The following is a 27,195-nucleotide window of genomic DNA, read 5'->3' as shown; positions in this document are numbered from 1 at the left end:
GCTCGTGGATCTTTCCCGATCCCACCCCCCTCTCTCCCACTTCGCTCCTTGTCATTTCTCTGTATCTCAATAAATCCCCCAAATCGTTTTTTTTTTTTTTTAAAGGCTTGTGAGCTGTCTCTATTCAAAATATTCTTTTGATGCTGCTACTTTAAATTATTATTTGTCTTAATAATGATTAGACATTTAATATGTAGAAAAAGAGCCGTATTTAATTTACTCCTCAGTGTGTGCTCTCCTTGTGTACGATCGTTTCGATGTTAGTAGGTTTATTCAATCAGACTTTTATTTTTTCATTTTTCTAAACGGACTAACAAGTCTACAGATAGCAGACCCATTTGACGCAGTCTTGCAAGAGTAGTACCTTAATTAACAAAATCCCAACTTATTACATACAAAAAAACGGTAACATTTGAATAGTACATAAAAAACACTAATACGTTATTAATAAATGACAAATGGGGGGGGGGAGGGAGGGGGGGTGTATATATATATATACACTACCGTTCAAAAGTTTGGGGTCAGTGAGAATTTTATTTTTATTTTTTGGAGGAAAGAAATCAATACTTTTATTTATCAAGGAATAATTAATTTGATCGAAAGTGACAGTAAAGACATTTATAATGTTACAAAAGATTCTAACCCTAACCCTATTCATCAAAGAATCCTAAAAAAAAAAAAAAACTGTACAACTGACAGACCAACAACTGTTTCAACATTGATAATAATAATAAATGTTTCTTGAGCATCAAATCCTCATATTATACTGATTTGTGAAGGATCATTTGACACTGAAGACACTGACACTGGTGATGCTGAAAATTCAGCTTTGATCACAGGAATAAATTACACTTTACTATATATTCACACAGAAAACAGCTGATTTACACTGGAATAATATTTAATACTATAACTGATTTTTGTTGTATTTTTAATCAAATAAGCGCAGCCATGGTTAGCAGAAGAGAATTCTTTTAAAATATTTAAAATCGTACCGACCCCAAACTTTTGAACGGTAGTGTATATATATATATTCTTATATATAAAACTGTAATAAAATCCTTTAAAATAAGTTATAATCTGAGTAGGAGTCATGAGCAATTTTAATTTAGAATTTAAACTAGGACTGCTAATCGAGTGTGTTAATTTAGTGATTAAATGTTAAGCATATTATTGACATTAAATTAAAAATCATTTGGAATACAAAAGGAACCATTCACACAGGACACATTCTTTTGTTCAAAAACAGTTGGACAGAGCACAGTGGAATGGAACTGAATACAGGGGTCTTGAGACAGCCCTAATTTAAACATTATTCTATTGACAGGATCACAATGACCAGTGAGAATGGGCGAGGAACGCTTACCATCCGTGATGTGAAGGAAGGTGACCAGGGGGCGTACACCTGTGAGGCCATCAATGCTAAAGGCCTAGTGTTTGCCATTCCTGATGGGGTCCTCAGCCTCTCTCAGAGACCAAACCCAGGTAATGCACCAGGCCCATATGGTGCATTGTAAACGTCTTTGGATTACTGTGTATTATATGTTTGTTCTCATCTAATGCTTTCTATTCTGAAGAGACATGTCATTTCATCCTTTCATTTGTGAGACACAGGTTATCCTGCTGTTATTTGGCTGCATGTTGCATGACTGTGGGGCTTCTCAATCCTGACGGTGGTGGTCTTTCCATCCTTTGTCTTCCATGTTGTACTTGTCCAGTTGTGTCATCCTCTCTGTACGTGTTAGCAGGTAATTGCCGCGATGGACACTTTAGCGTGGGCGGTCACTGCATGCCATGCTTCTGTTTTGGCATCACAAAGAACTGTCAGAGCACCGGTCGCTACCGTAACCAAATGGGACTGCGCTTCACAGAGGAGGAGGACTTCAAAGGTACTAAAATCTAGCTTTTTTGCATTTGTTTGTGGTTTTACAATTGGAGAATGTAATTGAAGTGGATGTGTCAATGTTTTTTGGGGGATTTTATGTGTAACACACATGATAATTTTTATTCACCCTGTAAAGCCTGACATAAATAATAGTCTGGAAAATATTTCTTAATTTTTTTAATGGAACAGTGTATAGATCCGTCTAAAAAAATTTATAGAGAGACATTTTAAAGGCTTAGGGGCTTAGTAATGTATATAGCAAATATGCAGCTGTCTCTATAGGGTTAAAGTAACAAATAGTACTGTGGGATTAAAATATGGTTCACTGCCTTTTTAGGTCGATATCTGACTATCTCTCTTTTCATCCACAGGAGTCAATGTGTCATTTCCTAGTCGTCCTGGCACTCCACCACCTCTCTCCTCCACTCAGATGTTGATCAATCCAGAGACTAAGGAGTTCCAGCTAGTGGATCTGTCTCGCCGTTTCCTCGATCAAGACTCCTATTGGTCTCTTCCTCGCCAGTTCCTTGGCAACAAGGTTTTTCTCTCCTCCACAATATACTCTACTGAGCAAATCTAGAAAGGACGTCATTAAAACATAATCATCAGTCGATCTCTGTTTTTTCCAGTCCCATTCCTTTAATATTCTCCCTATCATTTGCTGTCTGTCCTTTCACTTTCCCTATAAATATATAAATAAGTATATATAAATAGAAATATATAATATAAAAAGCGCTATATAAATGTGATGAATTATTATTATTATTATTATAAATACTTAGATTTCAAATAATCAAGTATATTAATACCTAAGCTACTTGTAGTAGCTTAAATTGTCTTAGGTGTAAAAGATTTGTAAAACGTGCAAAGAAGCTCCTCAGCATCTTTGTGTTTTGGACACTGTGTCTGTGCTGTACAGGTTGACTCGTATGGAGGTTATCTGAAGTTTAAGGTGAGTTACTCACTGCAGCGAGGTGGATCAGAACCAAAGGAGAAACCTGATGTTGTGCTGAGTGGCAACGGGCAGAGATTTATTTACCGTCGAGGCAACCCCACTTTACCTGACACAATCAACCACAGAGAGGTCAAGTTTACAGAGGTGAGCCGCATATGTGAAATGCTTAAATGTGTATAAAATATTTTTTTATTAAATATATACACACTACCGGTCAGAGTTTTTTTTTTTTTTTTTGAAAGACATCTCTTATGTTAATAACCAAGGCTGTATTTATTTGATCAAAAATACAGTAAAAAAAAGTAACATTTTATTACAATTTATAATATCTGTTTTATATTTTAATACATTTTAAAACTGTAATTTATTCCTGTGATGGCAAAGCTGAATTCTCAGCATCATTACTCCAGGCTTCAGTGTCACGTGATACTTCAGAAATCAGCCTAATATGCTGATTTTGTGCTCAAGAAACATTTCTTCTTATCAATGTTGAATTCTTTGGTGAATAGAAAGTTCAAAAGAACAGCATTTATGAAATATACTTTTTTTGTAATATTATACGTTTTTAATCTCACTTTTGTTCAAATTAATGTCTTGCTAAAAAAAATATTTTGTCAAAATAAATATCTTATTTACCCCAAACTTTTGAACTGTGGTGTGTATATAATTTTTATTATTATTTTATTATTTGTAAATGTTTTTGTGATGCAATTTGTTATTATTTTCAGTTTAATGTTTTGCTTTAGTATTTTCTCCCTCTTTCTTACAAAGATGACATATTTTAAGGAATTTGCTCAAATAAGGTTATTTTCCAAAAATATAATGAATTCCCAGTATTTTTAGCTCTACACTAATAAAATATTTGTGTAAGACTGATATATAAATTCTATTAATACCATATAATACCATATACCAAAAACAAGTGATTCTCAAATATTATTTCTTAAAAATAATGTTATGTTATGTTTAAAATGTTTTTTGCAGTTGTGTTGCTTGTTTGTGGTATGTGAGGTAGATGGTAAAAGGTAGTTTACCTCTCTGTATCTGTGCGTCTCAGGAAAACTGGCAGCACTCCTCAGGACGAGCAGTAACTCGTGATGACCTCATGATGACCTTGGCCAATCTGGAGAGCATCCACATTCGCACCATTTATGACAACCGCATGGCCAGTGTCGGGCTGGGTGACATCAGCATGGATACCACCACCAAGGAGTTCAGCTTGGAGGGGAACCCAAGAGACGTTGAGGAGTGCAGGTTAGTGTGCCTTTAAATCAACAGATAGGATTACAGGCCTGTCAGAAAATGTAAAGCTCCTCTCGAATCACTTCTCTCAGTCCTACGTTCCCATGAGTAAAACTGATTATGCCTCATGTTTTTGGTTAAAACCTCTAAATATTTTCTTTCTGTTTGTAATTTGGTATATTCAGTGAAGAAAAATGACTTAAGTGCTATTACCATGGGGAGCACTAAGGGTGGGTTTCAGTGCCCCAAACGGTGGATTTCAGTGCCCCATATGTTCTTATTTTTGAGAGTTCTGTGCAGGGATCAGTGCTAAGGTTTTCTTTTCTACTGGTCTGGTTGGGCCAGTGGTTCAAATATTTATTTACTCTGCCAAAAATTTCCCTGCAAAATTAAACGGTGCTTTAAAGTTTTCAGATTAGTCTTAACAGTATGCAGGCACAGAAAATGAATAATTATACTGCATAACACTGCATAGTCTTCACTGTATGAATTAAATATAGATTTATCCTTGTTAAAGTTACAAAAGTTATTCAGTCAAGGTCAGTGAATGATTTTCTCTTCGTCTTTGATTAACACTAATGACACAGACAACATCAGAAATATTAGGCTGCTGTCCCTTTAAGACGAATGCACGGATCCAATATACTGTTACACATGCATTTTCTTTCTCATCTGTTTATGTTCAGTTAAGACATAACCGACAGTGTTTATGTAAATACATTCCTAGATGGGCATTTTGACATACTTTGTTGTGTGTATTTTTCCGTTCAAGCGCAAGAAGACGGGAAAGATGTCAATTTACGGAAAACAGCACACAAGTGCTGAATTGAGTTATCTTTTGCATCGTCTTGCTCTTGAATTAGAATGGTTAAAAATCGCTTGAATGTTTAAATTGACCAAAACGTGCAAATGATAAACTATCGTGACGATGAAGCACTGGCTCAATTGGGCAAGTGACAATTCCGTCAATTGTCCCTAGCATCTTTCATGCTGGCCCCGAGCCATCCGGCAGTCCTTATTGTTGAGCCCAGTCTGTGTGAAAGAGTTAATCTTTGCAAATTGTTGATCCCACATAGATGTCCTGCCGGGTATTCAGGCCTATCTTGTGAGTCCTGCTCCCCTGGATTCGAGCGGGTCCCTGGACCCTACCTGGGCATCTGTGCTGGCTGCAACTGCAATGGGCATGCCGGTGCCTGTGACCCTATTAGTGGACACTGCCTGGTAAGGATAGGTGTTTTTTTATGTTCATAAATATTTAAATAACTAATGCATGAATTAGTATATTACTGTACGCCACACACTAAAGCGGAAATGTCATGTGGTAGAGTTGTCAGCATAACACAGAAGGACCTCAGTGTGACAAATGCAAGCCAGGCTACTTTGGTGACCCAAGTCGAGGACGATATGATGACTGCAAACCCTGTCCTTGTCCATACACAGAGACGTCTCGACGGTAAAGATATCAAACATGTGTATATAACAATAATAATAATAATCTATTATTATTATTATGACAAAACAACTTGATGTGTTCAAAGGTTTTCTGATACTTGCTTCCTGGACCATGACAAACAGGCAACATGTGACGCCTGCAGACCCGGTTACACAGGGCGACGTTGTGAGAAGTAAGGGCCAGTACTTTTCCATATACATGTTGTCCTCACACTACATTTTGTGGTGCTGGGTGCATGTATAATATTTCATCATCTGTGTTTTTTTTTTTTATCCACAGATGTGCTCCAGGATATGTCGGCAACCCTCTCCAGCCCAACGGCAAATGTGTCCCTACTGCTAGCCGTAAGCATTTTCCCTAAATTTTTAAATACAACTGTGGTAGTAAAATGATTTATTTATGAGATTAATATTAGTGGTAAGATTGAATTGTTTGCCTTAAGCTATTTCTTTTCTTGGAATTTGTGCCTCATTTTACCCTGACGGTCAAGCAAAGCTTTAGATAATGATTAACACTCTGTGCACTGAATGCTGGAATGCCAGCTGTTTGTGACCAGGGTGTTCAAAGCATTCCAGGTGTATTTGTCAACCATATGGTGTTCTTATCCCTGTTCAGCGATTTCCAAGTGCGATAACAAAGGAACTATCAATCCCATCAGCAAACCATGCTATTGCAAGGTATTGGTAATAAATTGCATTACAGTTTTCCTCTTTTTTTTTTTTATTCACCATAGTTCAGAAGTTTGAAATGTCTCTTATGCTCACCAAGGCTGCATTTATTTGATCAAAAATACAGTAAGCATATAATATTGTGAAATAATAAAATTATTACAATTTACAATTGTTTTGCTATTTTAATATATTTTCAAATGTAATTTTCTCCTGTGATGGCAAAGCTGAATTTTCAGTATCATTACTCCAGGCTTCAGTGTCACATGATACTTCAGAAATCATTCTAATATGCTGATTTGGTGCTCTTATTATCAATGTTGAAAACAGCTCCTTAATGTTTGTGTGGAAACCTTGATCATTTTTTTAGCATAATTCTTTGATGAATAGAAAGTTCAAAAGAACAGCATTTATTTGAAATGGAAGTCTTAAATTAAAATTATAAATGTCTTTACTGTCACTTTTTATACATTTAATGCTGCCTTGCGGAGCCCCAAACTTTTGAATTATGGTTTATAACCATGTGATTTTTGTAGAATATAAATGTCTGAATGTTCAAACACTGCATGATCTTCTGTACTGCAGGCCAATGTGGTTGGTGCTCTTTGCGACGAGTGTAAGAGTGGCACTTTTCATTTGGCGGCCGATAATCCTGAAGGTTGCTTGCAGTGTTTTTGTATGGGAGTGACTAAACAGTGTGCCAGTTCAACCTGGACCAGAGATCAGGTAGCCACATCCTCTAATCTTGTCAGTTAAATATTCGTAAGTGATTTAAACTGGATGTTTTAAAGGTTTTATATATATATATATTCATTTGTTGGTTAATCTGAAGGTGCGAGGTGGTGTCAACGGCCAGCTCTTCACCCTTTCCAATGCAGCCAACACTAGGACCATCTCTGAGGGTATCACCCAGAGAGCCAGCTCAGAGGTGGTCTTCCGATCCTTCACCAGTATCCCTAAAGACATCTATTACTGGGTCCTGCCTCAGAATTTCAGAGGGGACAAGGTGAGAACATCCCATGCGATATAATGCCATGTTTACACTTTAACCTTTGTCAAATAGCACGTCAATGTGCTGTTTTTCAAAAGATGTTTTTCTTTCCTGTGCAAAGGTCACAGCATATGGTGGAGAGCTGCAGTATAGGCTGCGTTATGAGCTGCAGGCTCGCTCGCTTGTGATTGATGGAAAATCAGATGTGGTTCTCCAAGGCAACGGCATCTTCCTGGAGCATTATTCTCAGACCCAAACACTTCCTAGAGTACCAGCCACCATCACTGTTCCATTAAGAGAGGTGTGTTATATACAGTGGTGTGAATAAGTTATTACCCCCATGCTAAAGTTGCCTAAAAAGAGGAATAAAAAATCATCTTTTGGAAATTGATCTTAATGCCTTAATTAGAAGAATGAGGAAAAATCCAACCTTTAAGGACACCAATTTTCTTTGTGTATGAATAATGTATCATAAATAAATAAATGTTCTTCCTTAAAATACAGGGTGCATAAGTCAGGCCATTATCTCTTCACCATACCTAGAGATTGGCATGGTGTTATTTCAGTTAGCCTAATAGCTGGTTTGATTTGCATTGAAAGATGATCTTATGGAAAGTACCCCATGCCAATCTCTAGGTATGGTGAAGGGAATGTGATGATGTGGGTCTATTTTAATTCCAAAGGCCAAGGGAACTTTATCAGGATGCATATTATCCTGGATCCATGAAATAACTGGCCTTTAAAAATAAAAATCTGCCTGACTCTATGGGAATTTAACATAGGGGGGGCCTGACTTATGCACCCTGTATTTTAAGGAAGAACATTTATTTATTTATGATACATTATTCATACACAAAGAAAATTGGTGTCCTTAAAGGTTGGATTTTTCCTCATTTTTCTAATTAAGGCATTAAGATAAATCTCCAAAAGATGATTTTTTATTCCTCTTTTTAGGCAACTTTAGCATGGGGGTAATAACTTATTCACACCACTGTATGTGTGTACATTTATGTTTTTTACTTCTCTTTATTGGGTGTTTGCTAAAGAGCATATTTTTTATATGAATTACTTTATAAATACAAATACATATTTTGCAGCTATATTAAAAAAAAAAAAAATTAATACTACTATAACTATTACTAATAATTAGTCTGTTTATATTTATAAAAATGTTGTGTATTTCAAATAAATTAATCATTAACTCAATCTTAATACATTTATTTATATTTAATTTTTTTTTAGATTTTTAAATGAATAATAAATATTCAAAAGGTTACAAATATAGAATAAGGTAAAACTTGATCTAGCTTGATTTGCAATAAAATGTCTCATTGCCTATAATCCTCACAGTCTGCATGGAGACGGGCGGATGGACAGCCTTGTACAAGAGAGCACTTGCTGATGGCTCTGGCAGATATCAGCGTCTTTATGATCAGAGCCACTTATGCAGACAATATGGCTGAGAGCAGGTAATTTTGCTCTTTTTATTTGGCTCATTTCTTATACATTGACTTTTTACGTCCTTTTTATATACTGGATGGCATCACATTATCTTATTAGTCTCTTATCTGTCGCTTAACTGATTTTGTGAGCAGGATATAGTGTTTTATCTCAGTTTCTCCTCTCTTTAGTATCTCCAATATCCAAATGGATATTGCAGTGCCCCACTCAACAGGAAACGAGAGGGCTCTGGAGGTGGAGGAGTGCGCCTGCCCTCAAGGATACGCAGGACCTTCTTGCCAGGTATATTATGACTTTAAATAGTAACACTCAGTCTGTGTGAACTTGTGCCTGCCTAAGTTAAAGCAAAAACCTCCCCCCTGGCAGAGGTTCTGAACTATTACCTGTCAAGGTAATAACAGCCCTTTATTATTTCTCTTGATCCCTGAAGAGAAGTTCTTAGTAACTTATGGAACATTTTAGCTCTAAAGCTCTGTGCCATAGATTCAAAGCTTCAGCATAGACACCTATGAACCCAGTCACCTCTGACTCGCCCATTGTTTGCAGGACTGTGATACCGGCTACACCCGCACACCTGGACTTTATCTTGGCACCTGTGAGAAGTGTGACTGCTACGGGCATGCCAGCGGCTGTGACTCAGAGACTGGAGAATGCCTGGTGAGTTAACCTTTCCCTTGCAGCAATTATGCTTTTCCTGGATGAATTATGAAGATGTGTGCAAAACAAAATAATTAAAACTAGCTGACTAATCAGTTGTAACTGGAAGCCTTATAAACTAGGTTGGATTTAGGTTCATCTGACCCCAGTTGGTCTCGGGTCAATGGATGACTGGTCAACTAGTCAACCAAATGTGAAAAATGTAATCAAAGCACAAAATATGGTATATAAAAGAAAAATAAACTAGTAACCCTCAAATAAAATCAAAACTAAAAAATGTAAACACAAAAAAATTCTACATAAACCAGACAACCTTACTAATAGTCTATTGGATGAATGGTTGACTAGTTGACCACTGTGGAAGAATAAAATCAAAGCTAAAATTATATTTAAAAAAAATAACTTTTAGTTGTCGGGATGACTGATGATGAATAAAATCGAAATTGTTTACAAAAAACTCCACAGACTAGTCAATCTCAATAATGTACTTGTCGTTCATTGGATAATTGATCTACTAGTAGACTATCATGAATAAAATCAACCCCCCAAAAAATACTTTAAAAAAAACTACATAAATTAGTCTTCCTTATTAAAGGTGGGGTATGTGATTTGGAAAACGACCGGCAGATTTAAAAAAAAAAAATACAATTCAAATGGTCCTACCTTCTTTCCTCCAACGCCGGCTCTGACTCCACCCATTTGAAGAACATGGAAAACTCAGATGCGCGAGAGATTGTAATGACGATTTACCGCAATTTACTGTATTTACCGACGTATTTACTGTGTTTACCGACGATTTACTGTAATCATGGAACCGGCTTTACTGACGAGATGCGCATGCATCACAAACTTTGAGTATGCGCACGACGGGGGTCACGCGCGCTGGGGGAGGGGGGTGTGGTACAACCGTTTGATTGACGGACTTACTGTCCAATAATTCTGGTGGTCTTGGAAATGATTGGCTGGAGTTTTTCGAGTCCTGCCCGTTCCACAGATGATTCAATTGCTTAATTTTCATTTTAGTGCTTCTAACTCAGTGGCTGTAAGTGGGTTAGGAATAGGATTTCAAGTTATTTTTAAAAAATTTACAAAAAAGAGAATCACATACCCCACCTTTAATCGACTAACAAATCTAAATTACAGAAATATGTAAGAAAAAATATACATAATCTAGTCATCATAACAAGTCAAATAGTCGAACCATGCTTAGTCTGGAGTGTTTCATCACACTTTTCCTTTTTGTTTTAGAATTGCCTGCATAACACAGTTGGGCGCCGTTGTGAAAATTGCCTATCTGGATTCTATGGAAATCCAAAGACTGGTGATCCACAGGCATGTAGACCCTGTCCTTGTCTAGGACACTCCACTAATCAGTGAGTTTGCCTTTTTCTATTAACTTTAGAAAAGATATTCTATTCATATAAAGTGGTTACCCTTCAGACATAACCCATAATTCATAATTATTAATTTAATCTTATACACTTCTTCTACCGAAGGCCTTCATCTTGTTACTTGGACTCAGATGGACTGCCCATATGTGAATGTCCTGCTGGTTATACTGGAAGACGGTGTGAAAGGTAAGTTTCTTTGGTCTAATGAGAGGGTACACCTCCCATTCAGTATGCTAGTACTGCTGGGCTGGCCAAACGGGTGATGGAGGTGATCGGGATCCCTTTATCTATTGCCAGAAAGCATGTGTCTGTTGCTTTCCATTATCTCTTCAACCATTTGTGATTGAATGGCATTTGTCTGTTGGTATGGGAGAAGCAAGCCTTGAATCAGTGCCACCCATACCAAAGTGTCATAGTCTGAAGTCACTTTTTTTTGGAGGAGTTTATAAGTTGAAGCTGTGGTGCTTAAAAAAAATCCATGTACGTATGTCTGAAATCTGCAGCGTTTTCAAGTTATAAAAATGTCACTTCTTTACTGTGAGAGTATGGTGTTGAAGCAATTTGTTGCATATGTCACTTTAAAAAGGAGTTGCATCCTTTTTTTTTGCTTCAGTGCTTCTTTGTAAAGCCCTTGCTACATTTTGAGCACTTTTTCTCATTTCAAACTCTTCTTCTAGATATTACTGGGTCTCTAGGGTGGTTTATGCTTCCCATACTGAAGCATAAACAAGTTGATGATATAAATTGTGGATTCCTGTCACTTGCTCAGAATGCAAAAGCTTTTGGGTGTCTGGGATAAAAAACAAATGGCTTCTATTTATAAAAAAATTGGTACCAATGTACCCTGTCTCATCATGGCTCTCAGCATTTCCAACTGCGGAGACTTCTACCTTGAAGGTTCGAAAGATTTCTTCCCCACTGCATGTGATGATGCTTTCTACCTCAACCCTGGGAAAAAGCAAGTTCTGGATACAACTGACCATAATGTTGACAAAAAACTTGATAATGAAGATAATGACTTTTCAGGGCTTGAAAGTACAACAAGATTTTTGCTGTCAACAACCATACGTAGTTTAAGTCACCGCAGGACTTATGGTTCCCCGCGTTACATGGCAAGTCCTGAGGCGCGAGAGAAGAGTTTCCAGCTGCTGTTGAGGAAGCACACAAATCATTTCAACCAGCGCCTGAGTATGCTTGAAAGCAACACTCTGGACATGAAAGACAGCCTCGAGAACATGAGGAAGCAACAGAGTCGCTTTAGCTCTCAACTGGAGACAATAGCCAGAGTTTTGTCTCCAACTGACAGGAAAGATGGAACCAATGAGCTCTCCAACAAATACACAGACATTGAAAAAAGACTAAGTCAACTAGAACACAAACTTGAGATACTGATTGATGGCTTCACTGCTCTAGCACAAGAGCTTGACAAAGTGAAACGAGCACGCCACGTGGCGCGTCCACCACAGGATCGTAGAGAAACTGCTGTGGTTGCTACCACCCGGATTCCAGCCTTGACTACAGCTTGGATAACTAGTATGTCTACTAGCAGATTTCAGAGGAGAACAGTAATTCCCAAAACCATACCAACTCCTCGTACCATTTCCACAACTACATTTGTACAAGATAGACTTTCCCAGATCAATGAAAGTTCAACTAAGCAAGCAAAGTTCTTAACTAAAAGGATACAACCAATATCAACAAGAAAAGACATTGAAACCAGTTTCACATCAAGGGCAGACAACAATAATAATAGCAAATCTTCTAGGAGAGCAACAGTTCCCAAAGGTATAGCAAAGGCACTAAATAAAGGTTCTCTTGTCTCACGGGCAAGGAGCAATGGACAAAATGGAACTTCTCAAATACACCACAAAAGGGGTTCAAAAGTAAATGCTAAATCTACAGAGCCTCAGAGAACTGTGTTGGCAAGGAAACCTCAACTATCCCATTTACCTACACAGGCGCAAGGAGAAAAAGAATCTGCAACTATATTTCAGATTCCTCCTCCATCTCATTCAAAAATCCCTCAATTAAAAGAATCAGTGAAATCTTCCAAGTCATCAAGCAAACCACAAAAACAGGTCCATATTCCTTCAAAAAAATCATCTAAATCTATAAAAACGCGAAGAAATAATTTGGTAGTAAGTCCGTCCAAAAAAACAACAGACATCAAGAAACCACCTCACAATGTCCAAACAAAGAGAAGACATTCCAAAACTAGATCATCCAAGCAAAATCAGTTAGATGTTCCTTCTCATGAAGCGAGAGGTGCATCAGACATAAGGTCCAGCCAACCTGAAGAGTTTACCTATGCAGCTACTTCTAGTCAACCGTCTGACAAGAGGATATTACATTCCCCTAAACCCAAAGTACAAATGACTACTCCAAGAAGACCAACTCAGAGGAACTTGTCTAAATCCATTAATATTTTAGACATCCTCATGAAAAACAACAGGGGACAAAAAACATTAAGAAGACCCTGGCTAAAACAAGACGGGAACCTTCATATTGTTCTTGGAAGGCTGGCGATTCCCATCAAAATCATTCCCGATTACTAGATACTATATGGATCATTGCACCAGTTTACATTACATTGATCCTGTTTTTTTTCCCTCTCTTTTAGCCTTCATTAGAGCTTTGCAAACTTATCGAATGCTGTTGTTCAAGTAAATGGGCTTGAGTTTTGAAAACAAACTGTGATCCAGAAATGCCTCATATTCTTGTAAACCAAGTATTGTACTTTAGTTTAATGAACTGACTCATTCCTGATGTGTTTTTTTCTCAGTAGAATTGTAGAAATAATGTTTTCATCAAGTTTCCCCTCCTTTGCTATTGGTCAGCCAAACCAAACAGTTAGCCCCTCCTCCCAATTCACACTACAGTTTGAGCCAGTGCTGTTATCTCAGGCCAATCAACCTGCAAATGGCTTCAGACATTAAAGAGTATTTTATGATGTGCTATCTTGGTTGTAATGTTTATACTGTTTTGTGTACTTGGTGTTCAGACATTATGTTGAGTATTTTATACAATTCTATATGCATTCATCTTCATTTATCCATGCCGCCTACTCATATCTTATTGTCTTGTAAAGTTTGTGAACTCCATCAACATAGAACCTCAATTTGGCCAAATATGGCAAAAGTGGTGTGTTTTCAGCAGTATACATTTGAAAGATTTATTTAAGTATTGGTGTATTAGTCTGGACAACCTTGGAACCTCGAGTTATCAGGTAAGACTTTTTGTCAAGTTCCTCCTCGGCTTCCACAAGCTTGGGGATAAGGTGGTTTTACTCGCTTAAACGCATTGATTCATTGATCCTTCTGGTTGTCTTTGGCTTTATTCATTTCAGTCCTTCTCTGTTCAGCAAAGCAGTTTTTCAAAGAGAGAAGGACTCAACATCTGTTGGATGTTGACAGCATTCTTGGCTTTAATTTATCCATCTCCTAAACTTGAAATTATGGGTATTATGCAATGGATCCTCTGTTATGTGGTCTAATATTTCTCTCGTGGTGGCCATTAAAAGATACTAATGTCAGGGGTTTGCTCTTTTGTTGTCCTTGTGGTGAGCCAAATTTGAATCTGGCAATCAATAACTGCTTGTACATGCACAGATATTTCATGTCATGTGTTAAATATCTACGTTGGTTGTTTGCTAAACTCTTTTCTTGATGTTTTTTTTTTTTTTTTTGTAGATTAAATTATTGTTTTTCAACCCTTTTTTGTCTTATGTACCCTAACAGCCCCATTGGTAAAGCTCCAGTAACACTTCATCAACGAAACATGAAATGTTCATTTTAACTCATCATTAACATTAATTTTAACATGGTTTTTTAAACAGGATTTTCCTGTTTGGTAATTATTTTTCTCTTCATGAACCAATTATCTATATACAAAATCAAAGCATCTTTAGGTTAGCGTGATTATTAGTACGTCTGAAAAATATCCAGACAGTGTTTGAAGTAGCTTCACAGTGTTTTGCATTAATCATATTCTCAAAGAGCCGAGGTCATAAATCGCTCTTACTTTTCATGGCAGGTCCTGTCTTGTCTGTAATTCTGAATGTGGTTTTATTTTTACTGCATGACATTCAGAACAGTTTTTCCAAGGTGTTGTCTGATTTTCCTCAGATGTGCTCCTGGATATACTGGCAATCCCCAACTTGGTCAAAGATGCACTCCAGGCAACAATGATGGTGGTAAGACTGGCAAAGAGAATATTCTGTTACAATTATTCTTCAAATTAAAAGAATAAATTGAAGATGACTCCTACATTACATGTTTTTTTAACCAAATTTTATAAATTAAATGTGTATTAAAAACAAAATCTGTTTATAGATTGTTACCTTTGTGACAAAAGTGGCAGCGAAGGATGTAGTGCATCGGGAATCTGTCGCTGCAAGGTAAGAATTTTTTTTAATGTTTGCATTACATTGATAACTCCGATTTAAAACATACTTGTTTGTACTCAGATGAATGTTGAGGGTTCAACATGTTCCACCTGCAAGCAAGGGACCTTCCACCTCAGTCCTAATAATAAAGATGGCTGTCTGTCCTGCTTTTGCATGGGCATCACCCAGCAGTGCTCCAGCTCCAATCACTATAGAGATGTGGTAAGAGATGTGATGAGTTAGACCAGTGCTTTTCATCAGTTTGTGTGGGCAAATGTTCATTTTCTGCCTTTTTTCTCCAGGTTTCCACCGTATTTTCCCCTGGAAACTACCAAGGTTTTGCTCTTGTAAACCGCCAGCGCACCAACCGCATTGACAGTGGCTTCTCCGTAGAGCTCTCCACAGATGGAACACAACTCTCCTACACTAACTTTAACTATCTTGGACAGGAGCCCCACTACTGGCAGTTACCCAAAGCCTATCAAGAAGACAAGGTAGAGTTTGGCAGCATTATGTATTTCATCGTTCTTACAAGTCTTTGTGTCTTCCTACATGCTCTCTTGAAGTATCTTCTCCCACTTTGAATACTGATTTCATTCTGCAAATGCATGTTGCCAAGACCTTTTCTTGCAAAATGTACTTAGGGCAGCTCTTCTGCAGCTTAGAAACACTTGTATAGAAGTTGGAGTGTACACTAGAGCTATAGTAGGTACAAGTATCAACAAATTGAGTTTGGGTAGGCTTAATTTGATTCGTGTCTTTTACCTTTTGATTCATTTATTTATTTGGATGTAATGCACTGAATTAAGTGTTTCTGAACCTACTTGCTTTTTTAGAAGACTAACTCTGCTCGGACTAGACGAGCACACAAGGTAATCCTTGCAGGCTCAGCGTGCGACCGTGTTTATTGAGTGTGTGTGTCTGATGTTGTGATTTGGCCTGTCATATTTCTAGAATTAGAATGATGCTTGATTGGGTCATCTGTGCATTGATCTTTTCAGAATATTTAACTTATGTATTTGTGTTATAATTTTATTTTTGTCTTGACCATGGTTTGAAGTGCATGGGATTTTATGGTAGATACATTTTGACAATTTTTTTTGTCATAAATAGGCCCAGTTTACACCTAGTAACACATTATACTGCACTCACACTTTTTGGGGATTTATAATGCACTGAATGAAGAAGAGATATGCCATCATAGCCTGTTCATTGCGGTGTCTGAAGAAATGTTGCATGCTCAGTTTAGTGTGACCGCAGCTTTAAAAAGAAATGACTCAAAACCGAAAGTGGTCAATGGTGTTTAGTTGGGTTTTTTTTGTCTGTTGTATAGTCTTTTAACTGTTTTGAAATACAAGTCATACAGAGATGTTACATGAAGAGTAACTAGTTCTTTGTAGTTTAGCTCTAGTATTTTAGCTGTTGTATTGAGATTACAGAGATTGCTTTGTTCACAAAACTAGAGAGACTCCTCGTGGATAAAGGAACAGCTGAGAAAGGACGTCGCTGTATGGCATCTAATGAACGATATGGGTAAAGACCTCTCAAGGTCCAAAAGAGCCGTTGAGGTATTAGAACTATTATTCAACTTTTATTGTTAGATCTCACCATTGACCTGAATCCCATAGGCACTTTAACAGTGTGGCACCCTCCCGTTTCACATATTTATATAACCATAACTTAGGATATTTTTTTAGTAACAATGTACTAAATTAATCCTTCAATTAATGCTTTTAATAAACTGAAAGTTTAACGTTGGAAAACTGACGGCATCAGTAGAAAGGTCAACAGAAACATCCTTGACACTTCCAGTAAACGAATGCCTCCATGTATTAACTCCACCTGTAGATAATATCTGACACACAATGTAAAGTGATGGAAATAAATTTGAGGAAAAAAGATGGCATTAATCAAATTGAGTTTTGAAAATGTTTTGCTGTTAACACTTAACACTGGGTAACACTACTTAATCAGAATGAACACTTCAGGTGAGAGCATACGTGGTATCCTGATTCTTATACTGACATCCTGAGCATTTCCCTGCATGCATTTAATCGTCTGTTTGGCTGCATGTCCCATTCTTTCCTCTCAACTCGTTAAAGTTTTGGCACATCTGTCTCTCCGTTCTCTCTCTTTGCTTGTTTACATTCAACCAATCTGGTTTGTGTTTCCGGTCCGATCTATAGGACTGACCGTTCACACTTTAATCTACAAGTGACGAGCTCTGTTTGCTCCATTCATTTGTTCAGTAGTGTACAGTATCTATCTACACTACCATTAAAAAAATTGGGGTCAGTAAGACTTTTTGGTTTTTTTGAGGAATTGAATCTTTTATTCAACAAAGATGCATTAAATTCACAGTTAAGGCAATTATATTGTTTCAAAGGGCAGTATGATTAAAAATATATAGATAGTTTCCCCAAAAATACGCTGAACAACTGTTTTCAATATTGATGATAATAATAATAAATGTTTCTTGAGCACCAAATCAGCATATTAGAATGATTTCTGAATGATCATGTGACACTGAAGACTTAAGTAATAACTGCTGAAAATTGAGCATTAAAAACAGGAATAAATTACATCATAAAATAAATAAATGTAGCCTTGTAGAGCATAATAGACTTCTTTCAAAAAACATAGAATTTATTTTACTGCCCCCGAACTTTTAAATGGTAGTGTTCATTGGTTGCTATAATAATGATGTACTGTAGCATCAGCCCAAGAGATTTTCTCAAACAACAACTTTGCATTTTACATATTCATTTCATACTTTGTCCAAAATAACTGACTTGTTCGCTATATGAGGAATAAGTGAGCGCTAGTGGGTGTACTTGGGCACACCTGTAGCTCTAGACATTGTTGGAAACTTTTTAAGTTGCCCCCCAAAAAAAGTACATCCCAATGTGGTTTGAAATCTGATTAAAAATAAATAAATAAATAAAATAGCTTTTTCATGTTTTTTTTATTGTTCAGACTGAATGGATTGAGTTGCAAACATACTAATCCTAATATTTGCTGTCTGTCTGTACAAACCCTTCAAGTCACTATATTTCCTGTTCCATCCATTGCCTTATTCTCACTAGCACCCTGCTGATGAAGTACGCAAACTTGATGATGAAATCTGGGCAATCATCACTAATTTCTCCGACGGGCAGTCTCCCTTCCCTTTTTCTTCATCCTCTCAAACTTCCCATTCTTCATTTGAGGGCCAGAGTTTGCTATCTCGCTCAAGTGTGCGTGACCCTCCTTTCCATTCTGGTTTAACTTCCTCTTTAAGGGCCTCTGAGTCTCACTCAAACGACCCAGACCCTTCCTCCCACCCCGACTCAACTCAGGTACTGTATGCTCTCACTCAGGGGTGAGTTGACTAATTCAACGTCAGACTAATTGGATAGTGACTAGTTTTAGATTTGGCCTTTACATGTGCTGTTTTTTAACATTTCATATGGTCTTAAAGGTTAGCTCAACCAAAAATAAATATTATGTCACCCTCATGTCGATCCAAACCAGTATGACTTGCTTTCTTCTTTGGAACACAAAATATTAGTAAAAAATCTTTTAAGTTAAATATACAGTATTTGTAGGAATGTTTCAACTGATTTTGTCCATAAAATGAAAGTCTTTTTAGAATTTCATTGTATAGACAAAAAACATTTATTTCATTTAAGTCATAGGTTTGGGATGAAATAAGGGTGACAGAAGTTTCATTTTGGGTTAACTATCCCTTAAAAATGCAACAGAAAAAAAAAGTAAATTTCTAAGCTACATTCTAGTAGCTTAGCACTTCCATATTTTACACTAGTAAAACACTTGCTTTTATTCTAGTTCTGTTGTTTGATTTTTGGTTTGGATGTTGCCTTCTCAGCAGGTGGCACTGGGAAAAAACACTGTTGGTCTCCCTAGAGGTCCACGACCTGGCCCCTCTAACAAGGTTGGGAATCATGGGAAAGTGGTGCGCTTTTTTGGGAATCTTGAGTCCAGGCCAATTTGAATATATACAGTATACACTACCATTCAAACATTTGGGGTCAGTAAGAACTTTTTTTATTTAATTTTTGAAGGAAATTAATACTTGTATTGAGCAAGGATGCATTAAATTGAAGAAAAGTTTTCCAATGTTATAAAAGATGTATTTTTTTCAAATAAATGCTGTTCTTTTGAACTTTCTATTCAAATATTATGCAGCAACTGTTTTCAACATTGGTAATTATAATAAATGTTTCTTGATCAGCAAATCAGCATGTTAGAATGATTTCTGAAAGATCATGTGACACTGAAGCCTGGAGTAGTAATGCTGAAAATTCAGTTTAGCTATCACAGGAATAAATGCCATTTTAAAATAAGTTAAAATAGAAACCCATTATTTTAAATTGCAATATTTCACAATATTACTGTTTTTACTGTATTTTGATTTAAATAAATGCAGCCTTGGTTAACACAAGAGACTTTTCTAAAACATGAAAAAAAGTCTAACTGACCCCAAACGTTTTACACCATCTACTTATCAGTGAGACCAGGGAAGTCTGCAAAAGCTAGTCAAGGTTTGGTGATTTAAAGGATGGCTTTTCCTTGTAGGTGTAGCTTGTAGTGCACACTATACAAAATACACATATTTGTATAAAATAGTAAACCGAACTCTGAATTCTTTCTACCATATTGTATTCATTTTTATGAAGATGTTGCAGTTGCAGTTAGTCAGTGACTGACAGGAATAGATTTCTTTTCTCTCATGCTTTCCTCTGTGCTTTGCTTATCTGCTGCATTTCTCTCTTTCCTTCGTCCACGCTATTATGTATTTCCTTCCGCCTGTGCTCCAGTATGTTTTGGTCTACAGTGGGTTCAGCTTGCACCCAGATGACGTGCTCTTCTGGCAGCTCCCGGAGCAGTTCAAAGGGGATAAGGTAAACGCATGGATGGGTTCAGGCCCGCCCACCACTGATTCCCCCCAGGTTGTCTGATCTGCCTTAGACATTAATGAATCTCTACCTGAGCCAAAGTGGGATAGATGGGCAAGCCGAAACATCACTTAATCTAAACCAACCAACCTGGTGTATCTATAATCACGTCATGTTACTGTCGTGCTGACAGAAAGAAGTGCTGCTGTGGATTTAAGGGTAGAGGTTCATATCTGAGATGCTGATTTGTGTAATGATGTTTTGCTAGCCTTTCGTTTTAATGAAGAACTTTTTTTTTCTTTGTAAATTGTGCCTTTGTTTAAAAAAGAAAATATGAATATTGATATTCGTTTTGAATGTGTCATGATGTGACAAGTTTCCAGCAGAAAGCATTTTGCCTGTCCACACTAAAAATGAAACCGCTGTGTGACATTACACAGTCTCTGCTTTTCAGAATATATTGTGTAATGCACAGGAAAATTACATTTCACTTGTACTGTCACTTGTTGCAGTTGTTGCTGGTTAGGACAAAATAATGATTTTTTTAATATATATAAAAAAAAAGTATTTGTAATTAAAAAATTCTTTTTTGATCATCCACACAAAAGCCATAAAAGAAAAACAAAGTTATAATAAAAAAAGTAAAACCCTCTGAAAATTACCTTTGAAATATTTTATTTTATTTGCATTTGGAGCAGTGATTCATCAGTGACATTCCCATGTTTATCAATGCTTTTTGCAATAAAAACTAACATTATGGAAATTTTCTAATTGAATGTTTTTTATTCTAATGTAGGTTGGTGCATATGGTGGAAAGCTGAAATATACCATCTCCTATGTGCCTGGACCTCGAGGTTCTCCCATAGAAGATGCTGACGTTCAGATTATTGTGAGCATGATAGCAGATGTTGCATGTATGAGATATATACTAAGGTTTCGTTCCATAAACGAGATGTTTGAACACTATTGTTCCTCAATATTTCCACAGGGTAATGATATCACACTGGTGGCACGGCAAACATGGAGAAGGGGGCAAGGTGCCAGAGAGTCACAGGACTTTGAGATAGTTTTCAGAGAGGTGAGAACCCAATCTCACCCATTTTATTTCTGTTTTTCATAATTTTCATCATATTGTCATTTGTATTGAACTTGAAGAAAGATATGTGGTTCAGCATGATGATTTCTTCTCTGTAGGAACACTGGCAGCGTCCCGATGGCATGCCGGCTACCCGGGAACACCTGATGATGGTGCTCGCGGACCTCGAAGACATCCTGATCCGTGCTTCGTATCACACAGAGATGCGCTCATCCAGTATCTCGGGGGTCCGCATGGATATCGCTGTGCCTGACTACACTGGCCTGGCACAGGCTTTGGAAGTGGAGCAGTGCCAGTGTTCTCCTGGTTACCGTGGTCTGTCATGCCAGGTATGAACAATCAAAGCTTTGCTTTGTGACCAACCGGATGAATGGTAGCAAAGGCTCGCTTCCATGCTACTGTGATGATGATGATGACAGTATTACTCAATCTAGACATCTGTTCCATTGTCTTCATGTTCTGTAGGACTGCGCTCCTGGATACTCTCGCACAGGAGGGGGCTTGTACCTTGGCCACTGTGAGCCGTGTGACTGTAACGGCCATTCGGACTCCTGTCACCCAGAGAATGGCATCTGCACGGTATGAATCTTTACCAGCACGCAGTTCTTTTCTAGAAGTGGAATGCATATAATTTCAAGGGATGCATAAAAGCATACAAAACGAGTGTTGCTCTCCCTTTATAGTCAACTTTAGAACAGTACAGTATACCAAATATATTTCGTTATAATAAATAATACTATAAAATAACTATTCAATTATATATATATATATATATATATATATATATATATATATATATATATATCCAAACAAACTACAGTATATACACACACACACACAAAATAATTAAATTGCATCCTAAATAAATAAAGCCTTTGTAGTCACCTTGAACCATACAGTACAGTATGCCTGTGAATTTCTTTATAGATATTATATTTTGAATATCTTATATATAATTAAATAAAATCTAAATAATACTTTAAATAAATAATTCATAAATACTATTTATTGATATATTTACATATTTATGTAATTTTTGTAATTATTTAATGTTTTTTATCAAAGAATTTATCAAAAAATATAAAAAATTATCAAAAAGTGTGTATGTGTTTATATGTGTGTGTATATATATATATATATATATATACACCCACACAGACACACACACACACACACACTACATACATTATATATATATATATATATATATATATATATATATATATATATATATATATATAAATAAATAAACTTAATAACCTAAAACAATAAATGTAGCTTTTTCTCACCTTCATTAAAGTAGTCCATACCACTTGTGTGTTATCTTTTTGATACTTAGAGCTGTCAACACAACACCAGGGGTGAGGTCTGTGAACAGTGTGCTGACGGCTTCTTTGGAGATCCGACTGCTGGAACCCCTGAGGACTGCCAACCATGTGCCTGCCCTGGCACTGACCCCAGCAACCAGTTAGTCTTAACATACACCTGCAAACCTTACCTGATTCTGCCAGCTCTTCTTTTCGCAATATTAACCTTATTTGCAGGAAGGTTTTTAATAGTGATTTTATGTGTAGGTTCTCTCGCACCTGTGAGAGTCTGGGTAACGGAGACTACCAGTGCACTGCCTGTCAGCCCGGCTACAATGGCCAGTATTGTGAACGGTATGCTCACACTTCCTGTAGTGCAACAAATCAATTAGGCTGGTCTTTTATTGTCATCACAATTTTTGACGTGACACTCATTTTCTTCATAGCTGTGCGCCTGGTTATGTTGGAAATCCACAAGCAAGAATCCCCTGCCGTAGTGGTATCTATTCATTTATTATCACAGTAACTTTTAGCGACCCTATGAAATCAATATTGGAGGTTTGGGACTTTCAAGGTGCATTCAAGCCATCTTGGAATTACCGTAATTATGTGATTCCGACTTGTAAAAAGCGTTTACATCCTCGTAGAATTCGTAATTACAACTTCTAAACTCAGAATTTTCTGAGTACTCCAACTTGTACTATGTGATCGCTGTACCAGATTCATTTTGGCATTGATAGTGTTTTGCCGTTGATAGTGTTTGAGTTCATCTATATGCAAGTGTACTCATAAAATGTGATTAAATTATGCATAAAAATGCGTATAAAATATCCCTCCCAAAAAACACTTTGGAAACCAGTTGCAAATTGTGGCTAATTGGCAATTAAAGCAAAGGCATGAGCCCTTTCTTCCCCAACTTCCTGTTTCAATTGGCAATACGTCAACACATAAATAACTACACTCGTGATTGATTTCATGGGGTCTCTATACAAACAGTTGACACACTACATTTGTGAAACCGCATTTCTGTTGGACAGATTCCAGTAAAGCGTGTTTGTCTGTTATCAGCTGCTGCATCTCTAGTGGTGAAGGTGTATCCAGAAAGGGTTCAGGTGGCACAGGGAATCCCAGTCACTCTCAGGTGCCAGGTGTCTGGATATCCACCACACTATTTCTACTGGTCCCGTGAGGATGGGCGCCCAATCTCCAGCACAGCAGAGAGACGCAGACAAGGTATTGCGCGGATTACTAAAAGCAGGAAGCGAGTTGAGATCATTAGTATATAAGTATATATCTCCAGACGTCACAAATGAGGAACCTAGAGCAGTGTTTCTCAACCCTGCTCCTGAAAGACCCCTGATTCAACTTGTCGGCTCATTAGAAGAAACTTCAGGAAGTAAAATGTGTGTGTCGGAAAGAGGAGACTTTCAAAATGTGCTGTGTTGGGGGTCTTCCAGGACCAGGGTTGAGAAACACTGCCCTAGAGAAAGCAAGCACCAAAAACAAGATCAAACCCATCTCAGTGGAAAAATAGATCCAAGATGGAGGACATTGCAAAATAAATATAGTGAAAATAATTGATTAATAAATACTTCCGTGTTTTTAGGCTTGTGTTACCATTTGAAAGTTTGGGGTTGGAAAGATTGTTTTTTGGAAAAATTATTTAGCTTACTAATGCTGCATTTTTATGATCAAACATACAGGGAAAAAAACAGTAATATTATGAAATATTATTACAATTTAAAATAACTGTGTTCTATTTTAATATATTTTTAAATGTAATTTATTCCTGTGATGGCAAAGCTGAATTTTCAGCATCATCACTCCAGTCTTCAGTGTCGCATCATTCTTCAGAAATCATTCTAATATGCTGATCTGCTGAACAAGAAACATTTCTTACTATTATACATTTTGAAAACAGAATTATTTAATAAATGAAAAGTTCAAAAGAACAGCATTTATTTGAAATAATTTTTTTAACAATATTAAAATATTTAATGTTACTATTGATCAATTGAATATTTCCTTGCTGAATAAAAGTATTAATTTCTTTCCAAATTAAAAAATAAATAAATCTTACCGACCATAAATATTTGAACTGAGTGTATGCAACACAACTGACAGTATGAGTTTATAATCATGGGAAACCTTTCCATTCCACCCTGCAGGAGAGGAGCTGCATTTCCCCAGTGTGCAGCCCAGTGATGCTGCCGTTTACATCTGCACCTGCCGAGACCAGCGCAGCTCCAATAGGAGCAAAGCTGAGATTGTTGTTACAAGTAAGTGGTTTTTTATCACCATAAAACACAACTCAATGCCAGTTATTCAAGTATTTCACTCTACACTGATTTAACGCATGACAGCACAAAATACATTTTGAAATTGGGTTTTTAAAAGTTGCTTTTGTTTTACCCTCAAGTAAACCAAAACATAAAACTAACCAGGGCATAAAACTAACTTTTTAAGACCTAACAATGGCCGGTGACTTAAGAATTTTTAAAAATATTTTGTATTAAAAATAATAAATATTTTGGTAGCACTTTATTTTACAGTTCTGTTCGCCATGTACATACTATGTACATATTATAGTTATTACAATAACTGGGTGATAACTATTTACTAACCCTGATTCTACCCCTAAACCTAACCTTAACCCATGTAGTTACCTTATATTTACAGTACTTTCTTAGTTAAGTACAATGTAATTGCACATACTGTAAAATAAAGTGCAACCAATATTTTTACCAGCCATGAAGCATAAATTAAGTTATTTACAAAAGTTACTTAGTCAAGACCAATGAGTGATTGTTCTTTGTCTTTTGTTGTGTGATTAACATTAAAAATACAGCATCAGGAATATTAGGCTGCTGTCATTTTAAGAGCTATTGCACTGATCCAGTATACTGTTACATGTGTTTTATTTCTCAACTGTTTACTTTAAGACATAACTGGATATTTGGATACTTGCCAAGATTTTGACATAAGAAGCACAAGAAGACATGAAAGAGAGTTCAATTCAGTATTTCTCACACTGAGAAGCAGATTTCTAGGCTTGCGCTTTGGATGTTTATGCATGGAAAACTTCCCACACAGTGATTGTTACGGTTTGAGTTCCCTTTCGCGTCTTCTTAAGCTTCAATATTTCAATTGTCAAGGCTTAAACTTTCGTGACGATGCAGCACTGGCAACTTTGTCCATGTTCATGTTCTCTCGGTTTTGCATTGTTAGAATTCATAAAAAGGTTACCGGCCAACTAGCAATTGACATGGTTTCATATACTCGCCAACGCTGATTTTTAGGCACATTTGGCGCTTGCCGAGTGTTAATTTTAGGCCCTGTTTGTGGCTCCATAGTTTTAGCCAATCAAAACATTTTTAATTTAATCATTTTAATTTATAAATATTTTTGGCTTTTTGTGGTCACCATTGGTAAAAAGAGAGAAAAAAAACAATCTTAGCTTTTGATTTGTCAAACCCCTTTTCCCTCACCAGCCTTACCATCCAAACCCATTGAAGTCTTTATCGAGGAGCCCAAAGCACAGAGTGTGACGGTGGGATCTACAGTGAGCTTTATCTGCACAGCCAAAAGCAAGGTATGAATGTCTTCTGCACACACATCCAGTACAGACATAACCTCACCCTTCCTGACTTCTAAAACAGATGGACAGAGAGAGAGAGCAATATTTGGCTGCAAGTATGAATGCCTGTAAGTGAAAATATTTGCGGACATGTGCTTCTCTCATAGCTGCCAGCGTACACCCTGGTTTGGACCCGCAAAGGCAACGTCAAGCTGCCTAACCGAGCCATGGATTTCAATGGAATCCTGACCATTCAGAACGTGCAGCCTGAGGACGCAGGCAACTATGTTTGCACAGGCTCCAATATGTTTGGCATGGATGAGGGCACAGCTCTCCTCTATGTCCCAGGTTTGTGATTGGCACCTCTTCCTCTAAACCTCCCTGCCTTCTAGTTTTTCAGTCTTTCTCAAGCTGCATGTCTCTTTGCCCTATTTGTTTGTCCATTGTGTTGTTTGTGCCAAATTCTGCTTTGTCTTATGGACAACAGCATGGCTAACCCTTCTTTTTGTGTTTAAATTATTGCGTTAATCAAATATTTTGCTTTTTGATTTACTTGCTGAGTTTTCTGTTTGTTTCTGTCCACTTACACCAACTTTAATGGCTTTTCGTGTGGCCAATGTAAAATCTTTACACCAGACAAAATGATACAGCTTGTGAATGGTTAAGAAAAGCAAAACTCCGATATATCAAATTTTGTACTCAAAGAAAATACTGTCAATCAAGACTAATCCAGCACCTGAAAATATTTATTTTTCTCAATACAAATTCATGATCATTTCTTTTCTTTTTTCCCATCATGGCCTTTTTAAGCCTTTTTGGGTTATGATTATTGGAAAATTTGCTCTTCTATATTCTTTTTTAATTAGGACAACTCATTAATTCCCGTAATGCTTTGTTTTTCTTGTTATGTGACTCGCATATTTAAGCAAACAGATCACCTGTAGTGACTCCCCTGAAGACTGACGGCAAGTTTAGTCATATTAAACGTTTGATATAAACTTTTTCAATGTAGAATATTGTGCTATTGTACAATTAAACTTGAGCACAACAAATTTTGTGTGAATTGTAATCTATTTAAATGTAAATTGTTGTATTAAATTCAGTGCTACATTTTACGTTAAAATAATTTACATAGAAATGCTCATTTGTGCATTGCTCTTATTCATGAAACATAAGAACACATTTCTGTGTAAAATCCTTTTTTGTAAAATCTTTTACACAAATAGTCAC

General features: G+C 36.8%; 1 protein-coding gene across 17 annotated transcripts in view; it reads left to right on the top strand.

Moving 5' to 3' along the window:
- Positions 1 to 27,195, top strand: part of hspg2 (heparan sulfate proteoglycan 2) — a 121,955-nt gene that overhangs the window by 58,113 nt on the left and 36,647 nt on the right. For 7 of the 17 annotated variants that reach the window (XM_056238539.1, XM_056238559.1, XM_056238563.1 and 4 more), the window contains 38 exons: positions 1,328 to 1,485; positions 1,719 to 1,889; positions 2,257 to 2,423; positions 2,805 to 2,984; positions 3,898 to 4,094; positions 5,159 to 5,303; positions 5,408 to 5,535; positions 5,621 to 5,707; positions 5,815 to 5,879; positions 6,151 to 6,212; positions 6,789 to 6,929; positions 7,036 to 7,209; positions 7,316 to 7,495; positions 8,545 to 8,663; positions 8,826 to 8,937; positions 9,202 to 9,312; positions 10,561 to 10,685; positions 10,809 to 10,889; positions 14,828 to 14,895; positions 15,035 to 15,099; positions 15,169 to 15,309; positions 15,390 to 15,581; positions 15,924 to 15,959; positions 16,551 to 16,655; positions 18,174 to 18,425; positions 18,956 to 19,021; positions 19,908 to 19,991; positions 20,782 to 20,874; positions 20,974 to 21,063; positions 21,180 to 21,410; positions 21,547 to 21,660; positions 22,421 to 22,548; positions 22,656 to 22,742; positions 22,835 to 22,887; positions 23,457 to 23,621; positions 24,557 to 24,667; positions 25,880 to 25,980; positions 26,133 to 26,313. In XM_056238539.1, the coding sequence (XP_056094514.1) occupies positions 1,328 to 1,485; positions 1,719 to 1,889; positions 2,257 to 2,423; positions 2,805 to 2,984; positions 3,898 to 4,094; positions 5,159 to 5,303; positions 5,408 to 5,535; positions 5,621 to 5,707; positions 5,815 to 5,879; positions 6,151 to 6,212; positions 6,789 to 6,929; positions 7,036 to 7,209; positions 7,316 to 7,495; positions 8,545 to 8,663; positions 8,826 to 8,937; positions 9,202 to 9,312; positions 10,561 to 10,685; positions 10,809 to 10,889; positions 14,828 to 14,895; positions 15,035 to 15,099; positions 15,169 to 15,309; positions 15,390 to 15,581; positions 15,924 to 15,959; positions 16,551 to 16,655; positions 18,174 to 18,425; positions 18,956 to 19,021; positions 19,908 to 19,991; positions 20,782 to 20,874; positions 20,974 to 21,063; positions 21,180 to 21,410; positions 21,547 to 21,660; positions 22,421 to 22,548; positions 22,656 to 22,742; positions 22,835 to 22,887; positions 23,457 to 23,621; positions 24,557 to 24,667; positions 25,880 to 25,980; positions 26,133 to 26,313 (4,766 nt within the window). The remainder of the gene's footprint in view (positions 1 to 1,327; positions 1,486 to 1,718; positions 1,890 to 2,256; positions 2,424 to 2,804; positions 2,985 to 3,897; positions 4,095 to 5,158; positions 5,304 to 5,407; positions 5,536 to 5,620; positions 5,708 to 5,814; positions 5,880 to 6,150; positions 6,213 to 6,788; positions 6,930 to 7,035; positions 7,210 to 7,315; positions 7,496 to 8,544; positions 8,664 to 8,825; positions 8,938 to 9,201; positions 9,313 to 10,560; positions 10,686 to 10,808; positions 10,890 to 14,827; positions 14,896 to 15,034; positions 15,100 to 15,168; positions 15,310 to 15,389; positions 15,582 to 15,923; positions 15,960 to 16,550; positions 16,656 to 18,173; positions 18,426 to 18,955; positions 19,022 to 19,907; positions 19,992 to 20,781; positions 20,875 to 20,973; positions 21,064 to 21,179; positions 21,411 to 21,546; positions 21,661 to 22,420; positions 22,549 to 22,655; positions 22,743 to 22,834; positions 22,888 to 23,456; positions 23,622 to 24,556; positions 24,668 to 25,879; positions 25,981 to 26,132; positions 26,314 to 27,195) is intronic. The other 10 variants (XM_056238530.1, XM_056238589.1, XM_056238524.1 and 7 more) reach the window with 9 other exon arrangements.

Source organism: Rhinichthys klamathensis, unplaced genomic scaffold (assembly GCF_029890125.1).
Source record: "Rhinichthys klamathensis goyatoka isolate OS25496 unplaced genomic scaffold, OSU_Roscu_1.1 h1tg000020l_1, whole genome shotgun sequence".
Lineage (NCBI taxonomy): Eukaryota > Metazoa > Chordata > Actinopteri > Cypriniformes > Leuciscidae > Rhinichthys > Rhinichthys klamathensis.
The sequence above is the reverse complement of the archived record's forward strand: the minus strand, read 5'-3'. Positions and strand labels throughout refer to the sequence as shown.